Source organism: Pagrus pagrus (genome assembly GCF_965226575.1).
Source record: "Pagrus pagrus genome assembly, chromosome: 4".
Classification (NCBI taxonomy): Eukaryota; Metazoa; Chordata; class Actinopteri; order Spariformes; family Sparidae; genus Pagrus; species Pagrus pagrus.
The window spans coordinates 6,157,914-6,180,776 of NC_140188.1; the positions used below are offsets into that span (position 1 = coordinate 6,157,914).

Here is a 22,863-nt window from a genome sequence, read left to right on the forward strand (position 1 = left end):
GCTATTCTAGACAAATAATTAAGGCAAGTCCACTTCATTAGCTAGGACCTCACCCCCCACCCTGAGAGATAACAGGAATGTCTGTCTAATGGTAAGTTGCTATAATTGCTAGGAGGCAACTGGCCAGATTGTGAGGTGTCAAATGGCAACACTAGAAAATTAAAACTAATAAAAACTTTCCAGAGTTTTAATGAAACAAAAAAAAGGATATTATTTAACACCTTAAAATGTTTAAACTGATAAAAACTAAGTGACGTTTCAGGAACAAATGATTACTTTGTGGTTGAGAAATCTATAATCCAGGATTTTAAGAAGTGTCAACAGTGTGAGATTTTTGAGGCTGTCGACTATTTCCTTACTGCTGAACCTAGGCTACTTCAATGAAAAATAATCAGGCACATGTATCTCACAATTGTGAATCACTGAGCATGTTTTACTGATCCTGAACCAGAGGTAGAATTTAAACGTACTGTATGTGCTCTCTGAGTGATTTCTATTTCTATCAAGTTGATGATGTTGGTGAATGTTTTATCAATTATATATTATCATGTGTAGACTGCAGTGTGGATTATTGGCAAGTGCATTGAGTTGTATGTAAAGGTGATACAAATCAGCAAATGAAATGAAATAAATCATTCAAAACGTCATAAATATGATAATGTGTTCATCTGAGGTATTGCTTAGCTCACATACTCCGCTTATTTGTACAGGTGTGTAGTACCCTACTTGGCCAATAGCCCTGTTGTTATAACTACATGTCATCTATTTCAAGCAGCCATTAAAGTTAAAGCAGATCAGGCTTTTATAGAGTAACTTTTCTGGATTCAGTGTATTTTCTAGTCAGAACCAGCTGTCTGAGTTATACTAAAGAAAAGTATTTATTCTGCACAAGACTTGCACAGAAAACTTTCATTAATGAGTCAGTGAAAGAAAAATCCTGTTTCTTGGACTACATTTTTGCAAAGCAGCACACTGATATCCACATGTCAGTACTGATGCCACTCTACAACTGAGAGGTACTCCTGCAAATCTCATCCTCCACATCAGCTGGTTCATGTCCTGCCGACTATCATCAGCAACAGTAGTCATGGAAACAACTCTATACATTATAGCAGTAAATCTATATGTCACTAAATGCATAATGTAATTCAGATGATAAAAAAAGTATTCTAAGTATGCAGCACTTGCATTGTTAGAAACGATCAATGCAAGCTATTTTAAATCATCTGTATGCAGTGGTAAACTATTTTTTTAATATACCTATTTAAAACCTGCAGTAACAGTACATTTACACTCTTGAATGCTTTTTCACCAATAACTGTCAAATTAAACTGTCAATAAAATCATAGAAATGTATGAAGTTTGATATTTAGTAATATTCAAAACCTTTCAAAATACCTTCAGTGGCTGATATCTACACTTGCAAAACATTTCGGATGCATCATTTTTGTCACATTTGGAGGAACGATGGGTTCCCACTTTTTATCACTCCATGCCGTGTCCAGGGAGAGCGGCTATTTCTGAATAAGGGCAGTGGATAAAATCCCCAGCACTAATGGTCACACCTGATGAAATAAAGTGATATGACATGCCCCGGACACCCAATCAACGCACTGAGGCTTGAGCCATTCGATACAGAATTAATCAAAAGCTATCCAGCGCCCAGATAAATCATTAAATCTTGCTTACTGCTACAGCCCCTATGGCTAATCACAGGAGCAAAATTTCCAGTTGAGTAGCATTTGTCTATAAAAATACAAATAGAATTTATCATGAAGGCAGTGAAGCTGCACTCTCTCACGGCTCCCTGAAGCTGGTTCTCTCTGCTGGCCCTGCTGTTTCCTACACCATTAGAAAAGTCTGAAGGGAAAAGCCATGCGGGAATACTAGCTGTCTTTCCTGAACTCATTTGAGAGGTAACAGGTACCACAAACAACACATGGTGGATATAACGCTCAGCTCTTCACTGGCTCTCTCTATGGGAATAAGGGGAAAAAGACCTTCTGGATTCGGAACATAAGCTCACCGTCATTACTAACTGGAGGAGAAAAATCCTGCTGTTGTATCAGTATATATCCTGCCACCAGCTTTCACTATAGAAACTAAATGAGATTTATAACAAGAAAAACATGTTTAAAACAATATATATATATATATATATATATATATATATATATATATATATATATATAAATGTTTGTTTAGAATAAACTTCAGGGAAGAAAAGCCATGTGTCAAGTTCTAGCTTACATACAATTTAATTTTCTTTTTTCAAAGTGTATGAATCTCATTCATGGACCAAGAATTAACTGAAAACTAGCAGTTTATCCAACCGGCAGTGAGATGTCACTGCTTGGTAGAGTTCGATTATCAAACATGCTAGTAAAGCATAAAAACAAAATAAAATACATAAAATAAGCCCAGCAGAAACGTCAGGCAGGTCGGATCACAACATCACAACAGAAATAAACAAGTTTTCCAAATTCTAATATCCCCACAACACAAATCAACCGCCAGTTGTCTAACCAAAGTGACTGTTGTTGTTAGTGCAATGTCACAGTGATTCAGTCTACATGGAACCCCATTAGCTTCCATGAAGTGTTTGCTAGCTCTCCTGGGGTCCATAGAAAAACAACAACAACAATTTAAGATCTCACAGTATCATAATGTCGAGCAAAATGACAATACGAGCCCTTGCAAAAGTAAATTCAAACATAAATAACACATATAACATAATGGGGGGGGGAAATCTATTTATAAGACAAAACAATTAAAAGAAAACATTTGCTTTTCACTGAGGTTTACCACAATGTGCAACCTAATCCATTGGGACTAGTCCTGGCATATGTTTCTCTCTCCCTTTTTGAGATCAAATGGATTTTCTGTCATTCTTTGAGCCGCCTTAGAAAGAACAAGACGAGTGGTTATGTATGCTCTGTTCTGTATGTCACTCTGCTGCATATCCATCAAGAGGTTGAAGATTTTGTTAGAGGGCACAGATGGTCTGCAATCATCATGGAATGAAAGCAATGCATCTCAATTTATGTCAATGAAAAGAAGATATGTAGGTATGCAAAATGCATTATCCATGGTCTCCGTGCGCTGACAAACAGCGAGTTGAATGGAACTGGACAAATTGTCTGTTGGCTCCACTTCATTGATAGCTCAACATCAACATCAAGAGAAGCTGATTCCTTTTGATATGTCAACTCAAAACTGGAATCTCACATGTTCAGAAAAACAGGGGCATGGCATGCAAGTGCCATGTGCTACTCATTAAATTATTATTTAGCCTCAGATAGTTTTCATTCCTCATGGTGTCTATGGATGAATTACTCTCCGGGATGACCTCTTTTAACCACATTTCTCCCCGTCCTTGTAGACACAGGGGGATGATTAAGCAGCTCAAATGAAGACTTATTTGAATTCACACACAACCACATCCCCAAGCCTTCTACGCGGCTCAGCATTCCTGCTTGGTCAGCTGTGAGGTGGTGGTGCGTTGCCCCTTTCACCAGGGAGTCTGCCTGCACTGAAGCCAACACTGGCCGACCCCCTGCTGTTTTGCATTAAGAGATGCTAATACTGGGAGGTTGCAGTGTCTCAGATCTTGCAGCTCAGCGTGGCAGCGGGCTCCCACTGGCAGTCTCCCCAGGAAGAAGCCCCTCAGAGAAAGCCGAGGGCCACGGTGAAACACATGCTTCACAAAAGGACTGCAGGCTTCAGCGAGCAGCCTCGTCAGCCTTAGAGAGGCTCTGGCTCAGTGTTCGTCCAAATGAAAACAGGATCCCGAAAAAAAAATAAAATAAACACTGCAGCCTTGGAGGCTACTAATGTGAATAACGATATGATGCTGAGAGCGCTTACTTGTTCAGAATCCAGCAGAACATTTTAAGTCCTGTATGTGGGCTCAAATATGACCTTGAGCAAATGTAATCTGAAGTGATAAAAAGCCACCTGTTTTCCGGTGCAACAGATACACTGCGAGCCAATTATTTTAGGCATACATAGTTTTTCTGTGGTTGTTTACTGACAGAAAAGAAGTAAATATTTCCTGCACCATGTCAACTCTAAATTTGAATATTTCTTCAATAACTGACCCGTATGTCAAAAAGATCTGATTTGATATTCCAGTCAGTTTTACCATGGTGGCTTTTAAATTACCTTTTTGCTCATGTAATTCCCTCTGAAAACCTGAGATGCATACTTAATTCCAGATTACATTTGGCAACACTTTTCCTTTTCAGAATTCCAACCTAATAAAACAGAAAACATCAGGATGCCTTTCACATACATTTAATTAGACAATTTAGGACATTTGTGACCTCTGCTTTGATCATATGGGCTGTGCAGTTGTGTATCCAAAACCCTGTTCTGTATGCCACTCTCTATATAACCTGTTTGGCTCACTCTTGTTTTGTCACCTTGAGAAGATGAGGTGTATGTAGCTGAAGGGAACAGTGTCACTAGACATTGAACAAGTTTTAATGAAGCAATTTCATTCCCCGAAATGGTGAAACCAGCCTGGAATGATAGAGTTATTCAGTTACACATACCACAAAAGCTTAAGGGGCTGGAAATATTTTATATAGAGAGCCATCAGATCTTTCCACAAGATGTAACTTAATCAGGATTAGCATTGCAAATGGTCTTTTTTTCTGAAGCAACAGTATTATAAACAACTTTTCATTAAAATCAAGCAGCAGCTACAAAGAACAGCCACTGTGTTGCTCGCTGTAGTGAAATAGTTGGATACATTTTAACCAAAAGTGCAAGATTCTAATGAACAAAATCTGTAAGCTTGTAAAGTAATTGGATGTGACGGTATGGAGCAAGCTTACATGACTCACTAGGTGGTTTAAGTGAACAAACAGTGGAGGCTCTTTTCTGCACACTTTCTGATTGTAATTGGCTCCTTACTGTCAAAGATTTTCTGTAATTAAACAATGTTGAACGTCAACGAAGAATTTCAAAGAAAGGCTTATTTTGCATGATGAACCACTTATTAATATGTTACCGCAACGAGGCGAAAGGTCCTCAAAATGGACAAGAGCACGAAGAGTAACGATCTTATATTATCGAGTTATAAAAGTGGGAAATGGCTTTGCACCGACACAGAAACATGCTGTTCTTTGCAACTTAAAAGGAATCAGACAACGTCTGTGGATGACTAAGGTGGAAACTAGAGCTGCAGATAATCCTCCTCCGTCCTCTCCTACCCCTCACTGACAGCCCGAGGCCAACCTAAATGCTGTACCTATGCAAATCAGTGTCATTGTTATGAGACAAATCTGTCGCGGTAAAGGCCATTTCCCCCCACCCATGTCCCCTTAAGCACTCATGTCACTGCTGGGTGACCAGCGTGTTGCTACTGTGGAATTAGGGGGGAGATTTGCGGCAGGATTAATAACTCATTCTCTCGGCTTTCTGAGCAGGCAGCTGGAGCACTTTGGAGTTTGATGTAATTCAACCCTTTGGGTAGTTAACTTGGAAGCTCGATCAATTATTTAGACCATTTTATTTTGTTTTGTGTTTGCCATGCCAGTGGGATAAGCAAGTAGCAGCTGTAGTTGAAAGGCATCAACATTCACACACCAAAAAATACACCATTCAGCATGCAAATTGATGACTTATGGGAGATATGCAGCACAAACTGCTGAGTTTGAATGACGTTTTATATTTTCATGTTGGGGGATCATAAACAAGAGTTTTAAAACGTGCCATACTTTAAAGCTGGATTTTTTGTGACCACAATAATACATCTGGTTTCCTAAAGTTACCTTCCATACACATCCATACAATTTTCATATGCCATACAGCCATGAACAGTATATTGAATTAAGGACCGTCGAGGCCTTCCAAGCCAGTAATGAATCCACAAGAGAGTATGAATCTATAGCGGTCTTACATCAACAAAAAAAAAAAATACAAATACAAATATTAAATCAACTCAACCAAACAATTTCACCCCACAGACAATCTAAACCATGTTGTCTGCCACACATAATTCATTAGTGCCCATAGTGACATGCCAAACAAAATCTTCACAATGATTAAATGAGTGAGTTAACAACTGATGCAGTGTGTAGCACGCGTTGACTGCTACTTAGTAAATCTACTGTACATGTTTTACACTCACTGAATTTTTTTTATCAACTGTCAACACCATGTTTGCAGTTTGAGCGCAAATGTCATTCTGTCAGTCTGAATGAGTGTTCAGTCAACAGCAGGAGACACTGAGTGTTTCAAGAGGAGCGAAAAGCTGACATTTATTAATGAGAAACCACACTGGGAATTTTCAAACATAAGCTAAGTCAAGAAGCACCGTTTGATTTGTTATCAAAATATGAAACTAGAGTAGGTCTTTCGTGGGGCTAACACTGTTTTCTAATATAACTTAAAAGCAGTCAGTCCTTGCATTGATATAGGATGATACAGCAGGGATTAAATGACACCTGGCAGGAAGTAATTCTTTATTTCTTGCTCATATCCTATCTGAGGTGCGGAGGATGCATGCAGGCTGTTCTTTCTGAAAATTCTATAGAGGGATTGAAGATGGTTACTCCCACCAGCACACACTGAAACTGAGAAAAAAATCTGTGACAAATATCTTGTACTGAACCAAAATCGTCCATCTCTTTGAGTGAGACTCTGAACTTTGCAGACCTTGCTTCAGAGAGTTATGTGCATTTCCTGAGGCTACATATCGACTCAAAGTTTCAACTCTCTCTCATGTTGCTGAGAAAAAAAGGGACATATTCTTGCCCATAGCCATCTGCATGACCTATAACACAACATATCCATGAGCAGGGGAAGGCTAACCTCCAGAAAGCAGCAGTAGTTTGAAAACCAACTCACCATCAGCAGTTGCAGTGGCAGGAGCATACAGGTTCCCTGAGCCAGTTTTAACTAAGAATGAATTGGGGCCAAACTCATCCTCAGAGTCAGAGTCCTGGGCTGGCTGAGCCGCACAGTTACCTAGCAACCCTCCCTGGCTCTGATTGGCTGCAATGGAAGGGGGAGGGTATGGGAGCTGCTCAACGGGGGAGGAGGAGGCGGATGAACAATGCGGAGGACCTGTGGACCACAAACAGAGACAACACATGGGGGGGTAATGAAACACACCCAAACACAGGCAACATCACATAGGAGCAGATCCCACACACACATGGACACATGCATAAGCAAGACTTAACTCTGACACTTCAAAAACAAACAGGGACACATCTGCCTTTGTCTCCACCTCACTCCAGCTGGGAAGAACAATACAAACAACTGAAATTACTTTGAGATGCAATCAAAAAGGCAAATACCTGGCACGGCTTTAGAGAAATAAAAACAACAAACATCCTTTTTGGGATGTTAAATGCAAAAAAGGAAAACATTTCTAGGTTTCAAAGCTCAAATCTTTGAATAAAATGAAAACACAGAGCTGATCAGTTAGGGGATCATCCTCAGCTAGTCTCACAACTTCTGTCCCTCACATAGGAACATCCATTTAACACATAGTCAGTATCTATGCTCATGGTATATTTATGTTAGTTTAAGAAGTGAAACTTTCACAGTGTGGTATGGGCTACAAATAGCAAGGCGCTGATTTAATATTCTGGATCTGTTCAGCACATATACAGTACTGACCCCATTAAACTGATCAGGTACCAGATTCAACCAACCCACATCAAATACAAAATACAAAAGTCATTTTTGTTATATAAATGAAAAATTAAAAACTTTACAGACATCCTAAGACAACATAAGCACCATTTTCACAAACCCTAAACAACTGTTGGTGTATATCACAATATGTTTAGCCTATATCATAACTCATGATATATAACTAACAATAATTAGTAATGTGGATATAACAACAAGTGGGTAAAGGCAAGCATTAGAACAACAGTCCAGAAAATGATCACTTATCAATAACCACTTCAGTGCAATGCAGCCTTTAAAACCAGGAAAAGACAACAGTTATCAAGATATCATGATGTAACGATATCCATAACCTATGACAATGTATCGTGTTGTATCAGGACAACGATATAATATCAATATCTTGCCCAACTATACTGCATTTAAACATGAAAGCAGAGCCCAGAGCAGGAGCATTTTAAGTCAGAAACATCGACTGAAATACAACTAAAGGATCCTTCAGATTCTAAACACTCAGTTTTGAAATTCTTGAAAAAAAAACACCATTTAACATAACTGCACTTCTCCAAACTACAAAAGTTATACAAGCAGATTCAAATGTGTGTACTGTGCAGCAGGCACATGAATAATATGCTCCCAGATAGAGCAAGGATGTTAATACCCCTCCTGTGGAAATACATATATAACCCCTGCCAGCCAAGAAATGAATCCAACCTGAACCAATCCTTCCTATTTCTTCTTTGCTCTATGTCCATCTCAGCTTTCCTCCTTGTCAGTTATATAAAATACCACAGGGATTAGACTGGCCACTCACCTTAACAGCAGAATATGAACAATTTACAGTTGTGATTATGTATAGTCCCTTGTACAATATGCAACCCTAATTCTTACATATGAATATCATACAAAAAAAGGCTTCTTGGCTCCAATCGCCACGCTGTCATGAAATGTTTAATCTCCACAGAGCTCCTATTAATGTGTGATTAACTTTTGATGCAGCTCTGCGCCACGCTGAAAATGGACTACTTAAGTAACGTGACTGCAGCGAACAAAGCCATCAGTTTGGTGCTCTACCCGTCTTCCCATCAGTCTGTCGGTCTTGATGTTGAAATTCCTGCTGACTCTACTGTCATCCATCAGGAGAGATAAATTTCCTCTCGCTCTGTAATGATCCCTGAAGAGTATTAATATACGACTCACTGACTCGCATCTAATTAGGAAACAATTAGTGATACTAACATATCAGCCACAGCCCTACACACGCAAATGTCCAGTGCCTCTGAGAGTCACAGTTTGTGCTTTGCATATACTGTACTTCACACCACACATTTCATTTTTCTCTCAACCCTCCAATACCAGTGCAGGTAATGGGTACAGAGGCGCAGTGGCCATGCTGTGGGTTAATGACCGAGACACTGTTGTGCTTGAATATACAGCAATGTACAAGCGAGAGAGAGAGAGAGAGGAGAAGCGCTTTTAAAAAGACCATCATTACAAGTCATTCGCAGAATCCCTTGGATACATCTAAGACAGTACATTTAGCGCGTGTCAAAATAACAACTGCTGAACAGAGCACTACTCACTGGGAGAGTATCTGCTGGTATTAAAGACCAGAGGCAAGAGTGAAATTCTTGATATGAGATACAAAACTGAGCTGCACCACGGGTCAGACCGAATATTACAGCATTTTCCTCAAAGAGAGAATTAATCAATGAGACAAGAAAAGATTAAAGTCCTCTAAAAATGGTCAAAGTCATAACCTAAATGAGGTCAAGGTAGCCATGCTCAGCAGCCATTAGTCTTGTGCACAGAAGTTTTACCGTCTCACTGTGTTTAATTAATGCTGGCTTGTGCAGTTCATGCCCGAGCCACATGCACCTAGAGTCAGACAGGCCTTCTGCAGGCGAGAAGCCATAGCTTGAGATGACCAGAGAAGTTTCTCTGGCTGCCAAAGTCGATAGCCTTTGCCTTCACTCACTATGTCACAGCAGCAAAAGGGGACCTGTACTTAGGAGCCCCTGGACCATGTGCTACTGCTTTAGTTCCTGACAGCTTCAGGAAGTGCCAGTTACTTTCTGGTTTGGCCTGACTGCACCCACAGACCACCAGTGATTGCATTAAAGGTCTTAATCGACTTATAAGGAACCCAATTAAAAGAGTAGTCAAATATATTGGTTACTGTGATTCGCAGGTAAGCCTAACTGCTAATGATATTGTATTATTTAGTGGAACAGCTTCAAGGATAAAATGCTGAAGACATGGTTTGAAATATATTTTGAAATACAACTGATGTTCTGAATCAAAGTAACTATGAGAGCTTTAACCACTGAGTTAGTTTACGAGTTCATATTTAATTAGATTCATTTTAATAAGGTTAGTTTCAGAAGTATTTGAAACGTATAATACTGTAGTTCCACAGTGCGCACTTACTTTAACAAGTAAAAGAAGTTCAGGCAACAATCATCAGAGCCCTAGTTCAAAGAATGACATTTATTTTCCAGGGAAAAAACAAAACAGTATGTGGTACCGGGATGAGAGACAGAAGCTGAAACATGTGAGTGGGCGGCCATGCATCAATATTTTTTACAAACCCACAACTAACCATAACTAGGCCAGTAGGTGTTCTGTGCTGTGTTCAAAAACTTTGAGATTTCACATGAATGTTAAAGGGCATGAACTGGCTGTTACAGAGAAGTGAGATCATTTGGTTGCAGAGCAATTCCTTAAAAATTCCATGAGCAGTGTGAAATATGCACATTAAATATAATGTATAATAACGTAATAATGAAGGAGTATCTATTTTATTATTGCACATTTTCAATAAATTAATGTGAATGTTTTGTTGTAGCTTACACACATACAAAAATCTTTAGAAAATCAATGATATCACCAAGCTGAAGCTGTGTCAAAACACCATCAGTTTCTGGGAGAAAGGTTAAACCGTTGAAATGGCTGTATTTGAAAATATTGAATATTGGCAACCTATCAGCTAATAGAAGCATGAATGCCTTCAAAATCAATATCAAAGCACACTCTCACTGCAAGTTTGTATCTACAGTATGCCAGCAAGTGCAAAGCTGCTTGAAACTATTGTGCCGCACACCTATAACATCAGAAAACTGACACTTTAATAGTAAAAATAAAGCTTTAGAAGAAAATTAGGGCTGTAATTTACAGTTATTTCTATTTAAGATTAATCAGGGCTGTTTCTTTTCAATTCACCGATTCATCGTTTGGTCAAAATGCCCATCACAATTTCAATTTCAAGTGAAACAATGAGAGGTGTCCAAATTGCTTAATTTGTCTGACTAACAGTGCAAAGCCCATTCAATTTACAAGTATGGAAAAATAGGGACATTACATTCAAAAAGCTGGAACTCATTAATGACATTGATAATTAACCAATTCTTTAAAATGAAAAAGTACTTGTAGATAGACCTTGGGCAACCTCTGTATGTTATGAAGACTGAATAATAAACTTTAAAAGGACTGTATAACCAAGAGATCACCAATATGTGTAGACTTCTAAATAACAGAAGTAGATAGTTGTTAATTTTACATTTTAAAAATGTTTAGTCTACTTTAAATTCTTTGGACTATTTATTGCTGATATAATTAATTATAAGAGCAAAATAATTCAGTGTTTATAGTGACAATTGCCTTCATAAACCTGTGATAGTGCTGAATGGTCAATAACCACACAAACAAACATTTGTATTAAACTATTTAAATAATGTTGCAACTTTATTTGCACCTTTAACCCTCAACCATGTTCACAGTTTTTTATATTTTTATGAATATAGATATATATTTTTATTGGTATATTTTTATCTGGTATAAATTATAAAGCTTAGCTTTTATAATTGTTTTGTATTTACATCTATGCGCTGCCTGGCAGTTGTTGCAACAACTATAAAGTGCTTCAATCTGTGTACGCATGGTTGTGTGCTTCTGGTTGTATGTATGTGTTGACTAATGAGTGGAGGCAGGAGGAGACATTAGCACCATTGTTTAAAGTGTACGCAGCCACTGCAGTCATTAAAGTAGGGACTGTAATGCAGAATCACGGACTGGAAACTATGGGCCTAATCACAATGATCAAGTTTGTGCATTAGGAAGAAGCAGAATCAGTCATTTCCACTGTATGACTATATACATGAAAATTTATGTTAGAAAAAATGCCGTTATTTGAGAAGGATGCTCTGGCTAAGGGAAAGAGAATTAAATCAGTTAAATAGAGAATATAATTTAGAGGGAGAATGTAATACAGTGAAAAGAAAATCGAATAAGAAGAGTCAACATCTTTCATCCAGAGTCCTGATCTTTAGTTCTTTCTCTCGTTGTCCCTCGAAATATAGTTAATCTTTCTGATTTTGTCTCTGACTGCAATACATTCTGAAGCTAAGCTGAGACATTCAGCTTTATTCAGGGAGATAAAAATTGTCATGTTTCTTATACACAACATGGTAAATAAGGTCTACAGCTACCATAGCTAAATGTATTGCATAGCCACAACAGTGTGCACGGTGAAGCAGATGTGTGCCTCGACGGTGACAACAGGAATAATCTGTTTGCTCAAGGACTACAGCTGCGGGCAGCATCTATAAAAAATGCAGTGTATTTGCAGATGAACAGTGAAGAAAAAAACAAATATCTCCGCGCCTGTCCTGTACCATCGACTGATGCCATGTGGCATACAAAGCATACAGGACGCAGAGGAATGACTCAGAGTCTCAGCGGGGACTGAGTGTCATCGTCACACTGCTTCTCTTGTTGTAAAATGCAGATTGTGTTGAATGTGTGTGAATCTCCATTTTACCATTAAGCAGGATGGTCTGCATGCAGTCAAGATTAATGTACTCAAGATACCAGTTTTTTTTATTCAATACTAATGCTAAATTCACATGTTAATATTCTACACTGATGCCTGGGCAAACTAAAAACAAAACCTGTAATTAACTTGGACAGTTGCGTAGTATCATTAGTACATGGGTGTGTGAAAGGTTAGTGGTTTGTCTTTGGCAGATCAGTAAAATGTTGTGTAATTTGCTCCTTGCATCAGTTTTGTCATCCAGTGTAGGTGGAGTGGGATGTTTAAAGCTTTGTCATATTTTTCAACTGTTTGACTGTATAATTTCTACTAGGGGTGGGTAATCCCACAAAAAATAATAATATTACTGTCTGTTTAATTACAATCACGATCCACACTATAAATTGTGATCCTTTTTGTCAATTTTGAAAAGCCCTATAGACTACAGTCAGACTTGAAATAGCCTAAATATTTCACCATTTGCACCATTAAAACAAAATAATCATTTCAGAAAGTTCCTCATAACTCCTCATGGGCCTTGCTGCTAGCTATAACTAACATACTAACTAACTAACTAGCTATAACGTCATTGTATTTGCTAGGAGACAGTGGGTTTTGTTCCTCGTCTGTGCCTGGCATTTTTCAGTGCAAATCCCCAATGTGTTGCTTTTTGACAGTGATACTCAGTGTCACTGACAAATCAGTAGCACATTGCAAATTTTGTGTCAAGATTCAACACATTTTGCGCAGTCCACAGCCTGCCTGCTCAGACCAAGTCGACAGCACACTGCGCTAAGCTACCACACACGAGTTCTGTGCTGTTTACCTCACTAATTGGTGGAGGTGAACCTTTGATACTCTCTACAAAATCAGACCCCTTTCATGTATGTTTTGCCTGTCTGCTTCACTTTCATTATACATTCCTCAATCAAGACAACTAATTGCACAAATTTAAAAAAAAAAAAAAAAAAAATTGATTGTGGGAGCGATGCCAGGAAGGCACGCTAAAGATTAATGTCTGAATCTTACCAGCATCTGTCAGCCACAACAGCTTTCATGTATGAAGGCCTTCCCTTTCAGCTGATTAACTTTCTTTGGAGCTATCTGAAGGCAGCAGGTATGTGATTATAGGCACAAGATCCACTGGTAACCTTGATTAAATCTTGCCACAGCAGGTTGTTGCAAAATCTACACACAAATGCATTAAACTGGTCAGATATATTCTAGTATTCTTGACAGTTTGACACAGTTTATGGAATAAAAATTCCATGTTGGAGACTTTGACCATCTCAGGACCTTGTTATAAATGCATGCCTATTTTTAATGTTAATACCTTAAGTACTTGTGCGCAAAACAACATTTTTTACAGGGAAGTTAATCATAATGAATCATGAGCAGTGTGTCCTCTGTAGTCCTATGTGAAAATGAACCATGAGTTTTCATGTTGCTTAGACTACAACATTAAGTCATAATAACTAATTTATACTGTAGTTTTAATATTGCTATGAAGCACTAAGGAAGCAAAATGTTTTTATAATTATGCCAAACCTAATACAAATACAAATAATGATCTATTAATTGAGTTACATAGGACTACAAGGTACCTTCATTGGATATTTAATAGCTTTTGAATTGCCTGAGCATCATCAATTCCCTTTTCAGTATTCCAACTTTGTCCCTCTAATGATGTCCATTTGCTTAGATCTAGTGGCCATGTTTACAGCAATGCTACACAAATGTTCACTAGTCGGGCTCAAGATGTACTGGAAATGTTGTGCTATATAGAGGATTTAGAGCTGCTTACCCCATGAAAGAAGGTTTGATGCCCTTTTTGATTTTTTGTTAACTGACTGGCAGAATTTCAGCTCTGCCATGACTGATTAAATGTGCCCTCTTGCCTGTTATATCACTGCTCTTGGTTTGGATTGAACTTCAAAGACTGTGGAAAGGCAGTGTTAGTACTGCCTTTGTGTCACTGACGGCCTTAGAAATTCAACGTCTTTGTCACCAAAGGAAATAAAGCTCTGCAGTGCTGTTTTCACAGTGTAACATGATGAAATATGTGGTGAATTTTGGCTAACAGACCAAGATACTGGCAGAGTTGGATGACATGACTTTCTACAGTAGTGTACTGTGAAATTAATCTGTCAAACATCAGATATTTTGCTATTAAATAATTTCTGACGTAGGACTGTTGTTTTGTGATACTGGATATACAGAATATTTTGTACTTTCTTTCAGGTATTTGATTCACTAGTTCCCATCTTTAAATATTTTTTCAATCAAATTTCAGAAAATGTACTTTATCACAAAATATAAATTGTTAATAAGACTGGCTAACCAACTCAATTTTGACTATATTTGACTTGAAATACAGGGAGCCTTGACTTAAACATCTAAGGCCATGTTAAAAATCATTTTAGTAAGCTGATATGTTTTGGTTGCTTGATAATGTACATTCTGTTATGCCCTGTGAGCCTGTGATTTGTACTTCATGTTCAATAACAGAGGAACTGCATCTACCCTCCCGAAATTAGTGAAAACTATTCATCCCTGTTAATGTTAATTCCATCAGACAAAGACATTAACAGATGATCAATGGGAAATTGCTTTAACAACTCTGCCAAATCTTCCCTGCGACACTAAGGCTGACTGTCTCCTCGTATATTTCTATATCAAGGCCATATGATCAACAAATGCAATGGACTTCACAAAAAGGCAATGTTCAAACTTAAAGATTAATAAAATTGAGGTTCATTTTATGAATGTATCCTAAACACTTGCATTTTATTCCATCTTAATCAGATGACACCGGATTTAAAATCTGAAAGAAGTATTCACAGTGTGGCTTACTGAACTAAATTCATGATAGTTTCTGATAATTTATTAAACAAATTACATTTACTTTACAGACAAACTTAAACCATGTTTTGTCAAAATATTAATGTGCTTGTGAGCTATTGGTGTGTGAGCTCAGGCAATAATTACACTTATCAGACCTCGCCACGCAATGCAAACACAATGGCTTCATTCTGTTTTTTTCATTATTTGGATTCGCAAATTGACATAATTGTTTTCTATTGCACAGCTGGAAGCCATAACTAGCCTTTCATGAAATTAATATTTGATAGGTGATCTCATCTCAGTATAAAAAAGCAAACAAATGAGATGGTATGCAGCTTGAGTTATGATGCGAGTAATACATTTCATTTCACTTCACTCCACTTCTTTCTTAAAGTAAAATCAAGTTATTAGTTGATTTTACACCATGTACCAAGGGATATGTTATATATATATATATATATATATGCCTGCTGCAAGACTACGAGAATTTCCCCGGTTGATATGGTGCAGTTTCATACATTTGTCTGGCAATCTGTAATTCTGCAGGATGCGGCACATAGTTCAACACCCTGCCCCAAACTACACAACGAAGAACACAAACAGACACACTTGCAGAGGAAGTGGGAAATGAGCTTTTATGAGCCAACATTGGAAAAATGATAAAACTTTCTCTGACGGTGCCGTTCACCTGCTAGTAATCAATATCATAATAACAGAGAGTGAGCATAATGTACGACAAGGTTGAAAACAAATTGTAAATACCCATAAATGTTTTTTATAGACATGACCATTACTGAGAAAATGGAAATTATATTTGTGCAATAAAAAAGCATCACCACAGAAGGCACAATTCCACTAAAGGCTGAGCCGCCTGCAACATTTCTATCAGCACTTTAAACCCAGCACCCATTACTTAAAACTACTGTACCCTCTTAAAGAGATTTTGAATGCCAAATTATAAATGGGTGGTAAGAATAAATCTAGAAAACAAGTAAAGAAAAATCTCTGGCCATTAATACAGATATCGTGGTGGCTGCATAGCAGGTTGGACACTACAAATAATGTAGTGATTTAGCTCAAATTAGCAGTTGTCACAATATCCAGAAACATGTTCACAGGCCATGGGCCCCAGTCAGATCAAAGCTCTATCCCCCAATCCTCTTTAAATTACACCAATTTAAGGATACAAACAATCAGTGCTATTTTATTTGTCTGAATGGAGAAGGAGGGAAATATCTAAGATTTAACAAGAAAGCAGCAGTGGCTCACAAGCCTTGGCACACAGCAGACCACTGATGCCAGTGGCTTTCAGAGTAGCTATCACCTCGGAAGATGAAAAGGAGGCCAGAGTGGCTGAGACTAGAGATGGCATTTCCTCTCTGGGTGACGATAAGCACAGATTCCTTCCCCAGTCATTCTCTACCCACATCTCCGCCTGGCGTCTGCCACTCTCATCTATCCAGTCCACTCTACTTCTCTGTGTCGGAGAGACAGTGTGCCCTGCAATCCAGCCGAAAGACACCATCTGTTTCGACTTCTCTGTGACAAACAGATGAATGAATCAGACTGGAAATGTGAAATTGAAATCCTAAAAGAACTGAATAGAAATTTTCTTCTGTGTGAGGAGAAACCTTAATAATGCTGCACTCCCACCTTCAGAGAAAAGTCCAAGAGGAGAAACTTTAAAGTGTTACCCATAAGAGATGTTCACCAGTAACCTATAATAAATAAAGAAAACAGTATACAGGCCAGCTGAACCAAGTAAACAATTAGAAACGACTGTGTTTTCTGAACAGAGTAATATCTAACTGAACCATTTGCAAGACTCTTTAGTCTTTGAAACTAAGCCAAGATTTTTTTGTTCTTTACTTCAGTAGTCTTCTGAATCAATGTTAGTTCTGACGAGCTCTGACATTGCTAAATCCCTCCGTGCAGCCCCATTCAAGCATCCCTGGGGCTTTCTTTGTTCTAGGATAAAAAGTAAAGGTTCCAATCTCCTCACCTCTCGCTGTTAACAACATCCTGCAGGCATGAGATGGCTGTTCGTAAGGATCGCTTGGTCAACACGCATGTTTGTAACTGACATTGTGATAGGATATCTTCTCTAACGGCACAGAAAGAGTGGCGTAAAAACAGGCTTTTAAACACACCCACACCCATTTGGCAAGTTGTCCGCATAGGATTCAGGACTTCAAAGACGCGTACATGGTAATCTGCTTTAAATGGATGTTTCTGGGCCTCTATCATAGCTCGATCATCAACTGAGCCGACTTAAAGCATGGCTGAAAAAACAATGCTAATAGTGGATAATTATCAGCTTTTACTCCGTCTGCACTAGCTGCTCTATTCCCTCTCCCATCACACACAGAGGCTGGTGAATAAACACAATGGCATGAATAAATAATGACCCAACAATCCTCTTAAGGTCCCCGAATAGTGAGGGGGAAAAAAGACAAAAGTTTACTTTTGGTGTTTGAGAGCAAGCGGAGCCTGAAATTGTAAGCGACTCATTAGGGCTACATGTGGCTTGCCTGGGGCCTTGCTGAACAAAGATGGCACCATCCCCATCCTGTCATTCCTCAGCACACTCTAGGCCTGGCCTAATAAAATTCTAAAGTATACCCTTAAGAAACAGCTACTTTCCCAATAAAAGACAGTAAAGAGCTTAAGCACTGCCTTGAAAAAAAACATGAAAACCTTCACATCTTTCAAACTTTCATCTGGAATCAAATTTTTAGTAGAGTTACTGGGAATTCTCTGTACTGAGACACGCACCTTTGCTTGATTTGCGTAGATTTGCTATGCTGTGTATAAACATCACAGTAGTATGTATGATTTCATTCTAAAGGAGCATACATCTGTCAAAACATTATTTCTTCTTCTTATCATGCTCTCTGGATACCTTACATAAAAGCCCACTGTTTTTCATTTCAGACACTTTGTCAGTGTTAAAGAATTGATTTGTGTGTGCCTCCCAGCTCCCACTGAGTGCATGACAGTTCAAAAGGCTATCTAAAATACATGCTGCCAAGAGGCTTGTGATTCTAAGTGCTTATATAATTCATACCATGTTAAAACTAAAGCCACTGAGAGTTTACAACGTGGCAAATACGGTTTGTTTTATAATAGAAGTACTTACAAGCATTTAAGGGTAATATAAGGCTGGCACCACTGGATCTGGTATCAGCATTTTGCAAGCATTTAGCTTCATCTCTTAATTCTCTTTCATGAAAAAAAATCCCAAGTAAGCATTCTACGCAGTGGTAGTGGTAAGAATGTAATAATAAAACGTGGCATATGGAGACAGGAAACACCTTTTCCGGAGTGTAATTGCAGAGACTTTGGTCAGAACGAGGTAAGCCAATTTCAATTCCAAATTTCCACTGAGGCAATGAATAGAAATGAAGTTGCCTGGGGTACATGGAGTCCTAGCAACTGGAGGTGGGCAACAACGTGAAGACCAGAATTACTATTTAATAGCCAAACCAGTGGTAAATCAGAATGTGAATTTTAAAAATATATTTTTCCATTGATGAATACTGATGATTGAGGGATGTATATTTTTTTTGGCCTTTTATGGCTGCATTCATAGGACAGTTGGAGGGATGACATGAAATGGGATGACTGAGAGGGGGGATGACACGCAGCAAAGGGCCGCAGGTTGGACTTGAACCCTGCGCCACACTGACTGAGCTACCAGGGTATTAACTTTTTAACTTTTTTTTTATTATGGTAACTGTACTAAGGAGCACCAATATGCTGCAATACTACGTCTTTATTGGAGCGTCTTTAGACGGCTTTTAAACTCACCATCTTATCACTACTTACCTCTGTCAATCCAATAAATCAATTTGGGTTTTGGTTCTTTTGGAAATTTTTTTGTACTTTTGCTGTCCTGCGCTGATCTGCTGGATCAGGATTGAGGCAAGGCAGTTTGAATTGGCTGACACCTGATCCATTTTCATTATTTTTTTAATTGCTCTCTGGCTATGTGGGGTTATACATTATGTTGTCATTTTTGCAAAATGTTCTTTTTCCTAAATGCTTCAAAATGATAGCAGGCTGACTGTCAGAGACTAATTAAAGCTGGTATCTTGCCATGAGAAATATACTCTTGGACTCTTTTCTTGGATGTGAGCAAGGCAGAATGGTGCATAACCACTCTCATTTTTTATGCAACTTTACCCTTTTTCATATTTAGCTTTAATTATGCTTTTAATGTTGTAATACCAATTTTCTTTATCTTGTTTGCACTCATAAAAGCACCATGTACTAACTCTAAATGTTGTATTGTCTTGTGTACACAGAGCAACAACCAACCAACCAACAATTTTCACTGGACTACCCTGTTTAAATGAAAGTTCACCAAATGAGTGGGAAAATGACTAGCCTAGCAGCATTTTGTGACCCTTAATCAAATCACTTGTAATAGCTACACAGTTATGACTATACAAGTTTGAACTAAAAAATATATCATCACAGAGTCTCATATTGCATGTGGCTAAGAGGCCCTTCCCTTTCGCTTTCTTCAATGCTGCTTCTTCACTGTCTTCTGAGCAATATTGACATCAAAGACGATGCAATCTATTACAAGGGTGGCAACTGAAGACAATTAAAAAAACCACAACAATTAAAGTCTGACCCAGGATCGAAGGCACCAAGCATCCAATTAGTGAAGTACACTAACAAGCTGTAGCCTGCAGCCTATTGCTAGGTGAAAAATACAGAGAAAATTCTTTAAAACTTCCACAAAGTCAAAATTACTTCGAGACTTTGGGGAAATCAGGGTCATCAGGGTCAGCTCTTAGACTTGAAAACGAATCATTTTAAATCCATTTACCAATATAAACAAGGTTCGGAAATGAAATACTCTTTTGTCCTCACTTTCCAGATTAATCTCTGCAAAAGCCTTGTAATATTGTTGCCTCAGCCAATTCCTTCTAAAGGGTCATACAACCAATATTTTTCAGCATAACTGTTTATCAGGCCGCTGTCTGACAGAAGTCAATTTATTTTCTATTTCCTGAATTAAGCTGTCCAACTTGACATTTTAAAAAAACAACTGTCATTCATTCCTAAACTCAGTGTGGAAATTATTCTGGCTGTCCCTGGATTACATTTCTTATTAGCACATAATTAAATGCTAACTGTTATACATCTAACCGACTCTAAACCACTAGTTCTTAGCTTGTAAGTCAGTTAAAGTCATCTAAGTAGCTCAAACTGTACCTATGCCTAAATTAGGTAATTCACACAGTGCAAGCACTGAGGTTTGAAGACAGAGAGAAAGCAGCTCTGGTGTGACCTGCTGCAGAAGCCGGCAATTCATACAGCTGAGATAAGACTAGTGTTTTCAGTGTGACAGCAGTACTTCAGGGGAAGCACTGAAGGCAGAGGGGAAAAAAATCTAAAGCTTATGTCCTGAGCTATTTTCTTCAACATGCACAGGCTGTGAAATTTCACTGTGCCTAGCTACTTTCACTGGGAGAGAAATAATCCAGGAGGAACCTGAGCTGTCCAGCACAACAAGGTTTGAGAATTGCAGGGTCTTTATGTGTTTGAAAGTCTTATGTGTGCACTACCCCTATATTTAAGTGTGCTAATCTTATTTTGAATATTGCAGTACTGACAAACCCTGAGAGCCAAAGTGGGAATGTTGCAAATAATTAATCATACAGTTATGCACTGAGACGATCTTTGATGGTTCAAAGTAAAAAATCAAAAGAAGCACAAATGCGGTTACTGTCATAGATACCTGTCATCTTCTGAAAATGTCATATTTTATCGTGTTGTTTTCTTACTCAGAAGTGCTTTGATGTTACATAATTATTATGTGTGTAGTTTTTCAGTCATACATATGAAGGCAATGTGTACACAAGTACGATACAAAGCATTTTGTATCTAAAGCGCATTTATGTATGTTTTAATCTTACAACATATAACAAGTGTTATCAAGTTTTGGATGACTGTGACAGACAAAAGTCACACAACTTCAAACATTTACCAGAGTTGGTGTTTACCAATTCATCTTTTGTAAATCAAGCAGGACTAGAAGTTCTGTACCTGGATTTGAATCAGGGACCTATATATCAGAGGTGACCACTAATGAGAGAAATCTCAGCATGGAAGTTTAATTATTTCTATCTCATACCAGGGCAACAGCACGTTATGATCTCTGCCTCCTCAGCCTCAAAAACAATTGCTAATTGCTTTCACTGGAGATAACTGGTCTCTCAGAGCTATCTGGAATCGTATTGCAAGAGACTGGTATACAATATTTAAAAGCATAAAAAATAGGTTAAATGCACAGTATGGGATTTCTGCCACTATGGGCTCGCAATCAGAACATAATAAGACGTAACAGTGTTGGATCATGGGAGTTCTTGTCTTCATTATCGAACATCAACCATTGCTGATGAAAATCATCTACGTGACTCAGAGATGTTCACATGTTTTAAAGTTTTATTCACATTAAGTTCATCTTCTTTCTTCCTTTCTCACTCTCTGACTCTCTCCTGAAGGTTTTAGCGACAGGCGACCAAATTAAATGCACCGCTACCTTGAGTTAAATTCATCTGGGTTTGAATATTGTTGGAAACATTTGGGATAATGTAAGCACACAACACAAGGGTCTAGTCCTTTTTTCGACATTTGATGCAGATATGTTTAAATATTTAATAATCAAATACAATAAGAATAAGTAATGTATGCTCAATGACATGGTATGGATGCATGCATCTCAGAACCAGTCACACTTTCTCTGCCCAGGGTACCGGCGAATATTGAGTTCTGATCTATTGCTAGTGCTCCATTGTCCTTTAAATCAAAAATAAATTTAACTCACTGGGTGAAAGTGATTCTATATAATGTTCAATGTTGAGACACAATAAGCCTTTTTAGGTTTGTGAAAATATCCCTTATATTGTTACAGAAGGTCTTTAAAATTACTTTTTTCCAGTAATATAACAAAAATTACTTTGACTTTTGTATTTAATCTGGGTTGGTTGAGTGTGGTACCTGATCCGTCAAAGTGAGGTTTGAAGGTCTTCTCTGATTATAATAATATATTATATAGTATATATAAATACTCTGAAAGTATCAGTGCACTCAATCCACAGAGAAATGCAGACAGACCTTATTAAGACAATACCTACAAACGGGCTGTATGGGCTTCTGTAAGTCCATGACGTTACATCTAAACAGTCACTGCCCTCAGCCACGCCTCCAGCACAGCCTCAGTTGCAAAAACACAGCATGGCTAATGTGGAAACACAGCTGGTGGTGCTGCTTTATAATGGATCCCATTGCTTTTCTTTCAAGACCCACCATACTCTGCCTCTGATTTGCTTGCGTTTATCATTTGTATGACGAAAGCCTTGTCCACTTTGTCAATTCATTTATTTTTTAATCACACCACAAATGAAACAAGAATTAGATAGCTGGCATGCTATTTCTTAGTAGTATGTTCAGTGGTTATCTGGTCTGGTGTTAATGGGTTGTCTTTGTGTTTTTCTTGCAGTTGGTTTGTAAAACAAACAGCCAGCGGCAGAGCTAAT

At 38.2% G+C, this 22,863-nt stretch overlaps 1 protein-coding gene across 6 annotated transcripts in view; it reads right to left on the reverse strand.

Annotated features, from left to right (window-relative positions):
• The window catches only part of tenm4 (teneurin transmembrane protein 4), a 156,918-nt gene that overhangs the window by 90,570 nt on the left and 43,485 nt on the right, over positions 1-22,863 (reverse strand). For 5 of the 6 annotated variants that reach the window (XM_084351717.1, XM_084351716.1, XM_084351715.1 and 2 more), the window contains exon 4: positions 6,859-7,077. The exons of the other annotated variant lie outside the window; for it this stretch is intronic. In XM_084351717.1, coding sequence (XP_084207843.1) covers positions 6,859-7,077 — 219 coding nt within the window. The remainder of the gene's footprint in view (positions 1-6,858; positions 7,078-22,863) is intronic. 6 annotated transcript variants of the gene reach the window in all.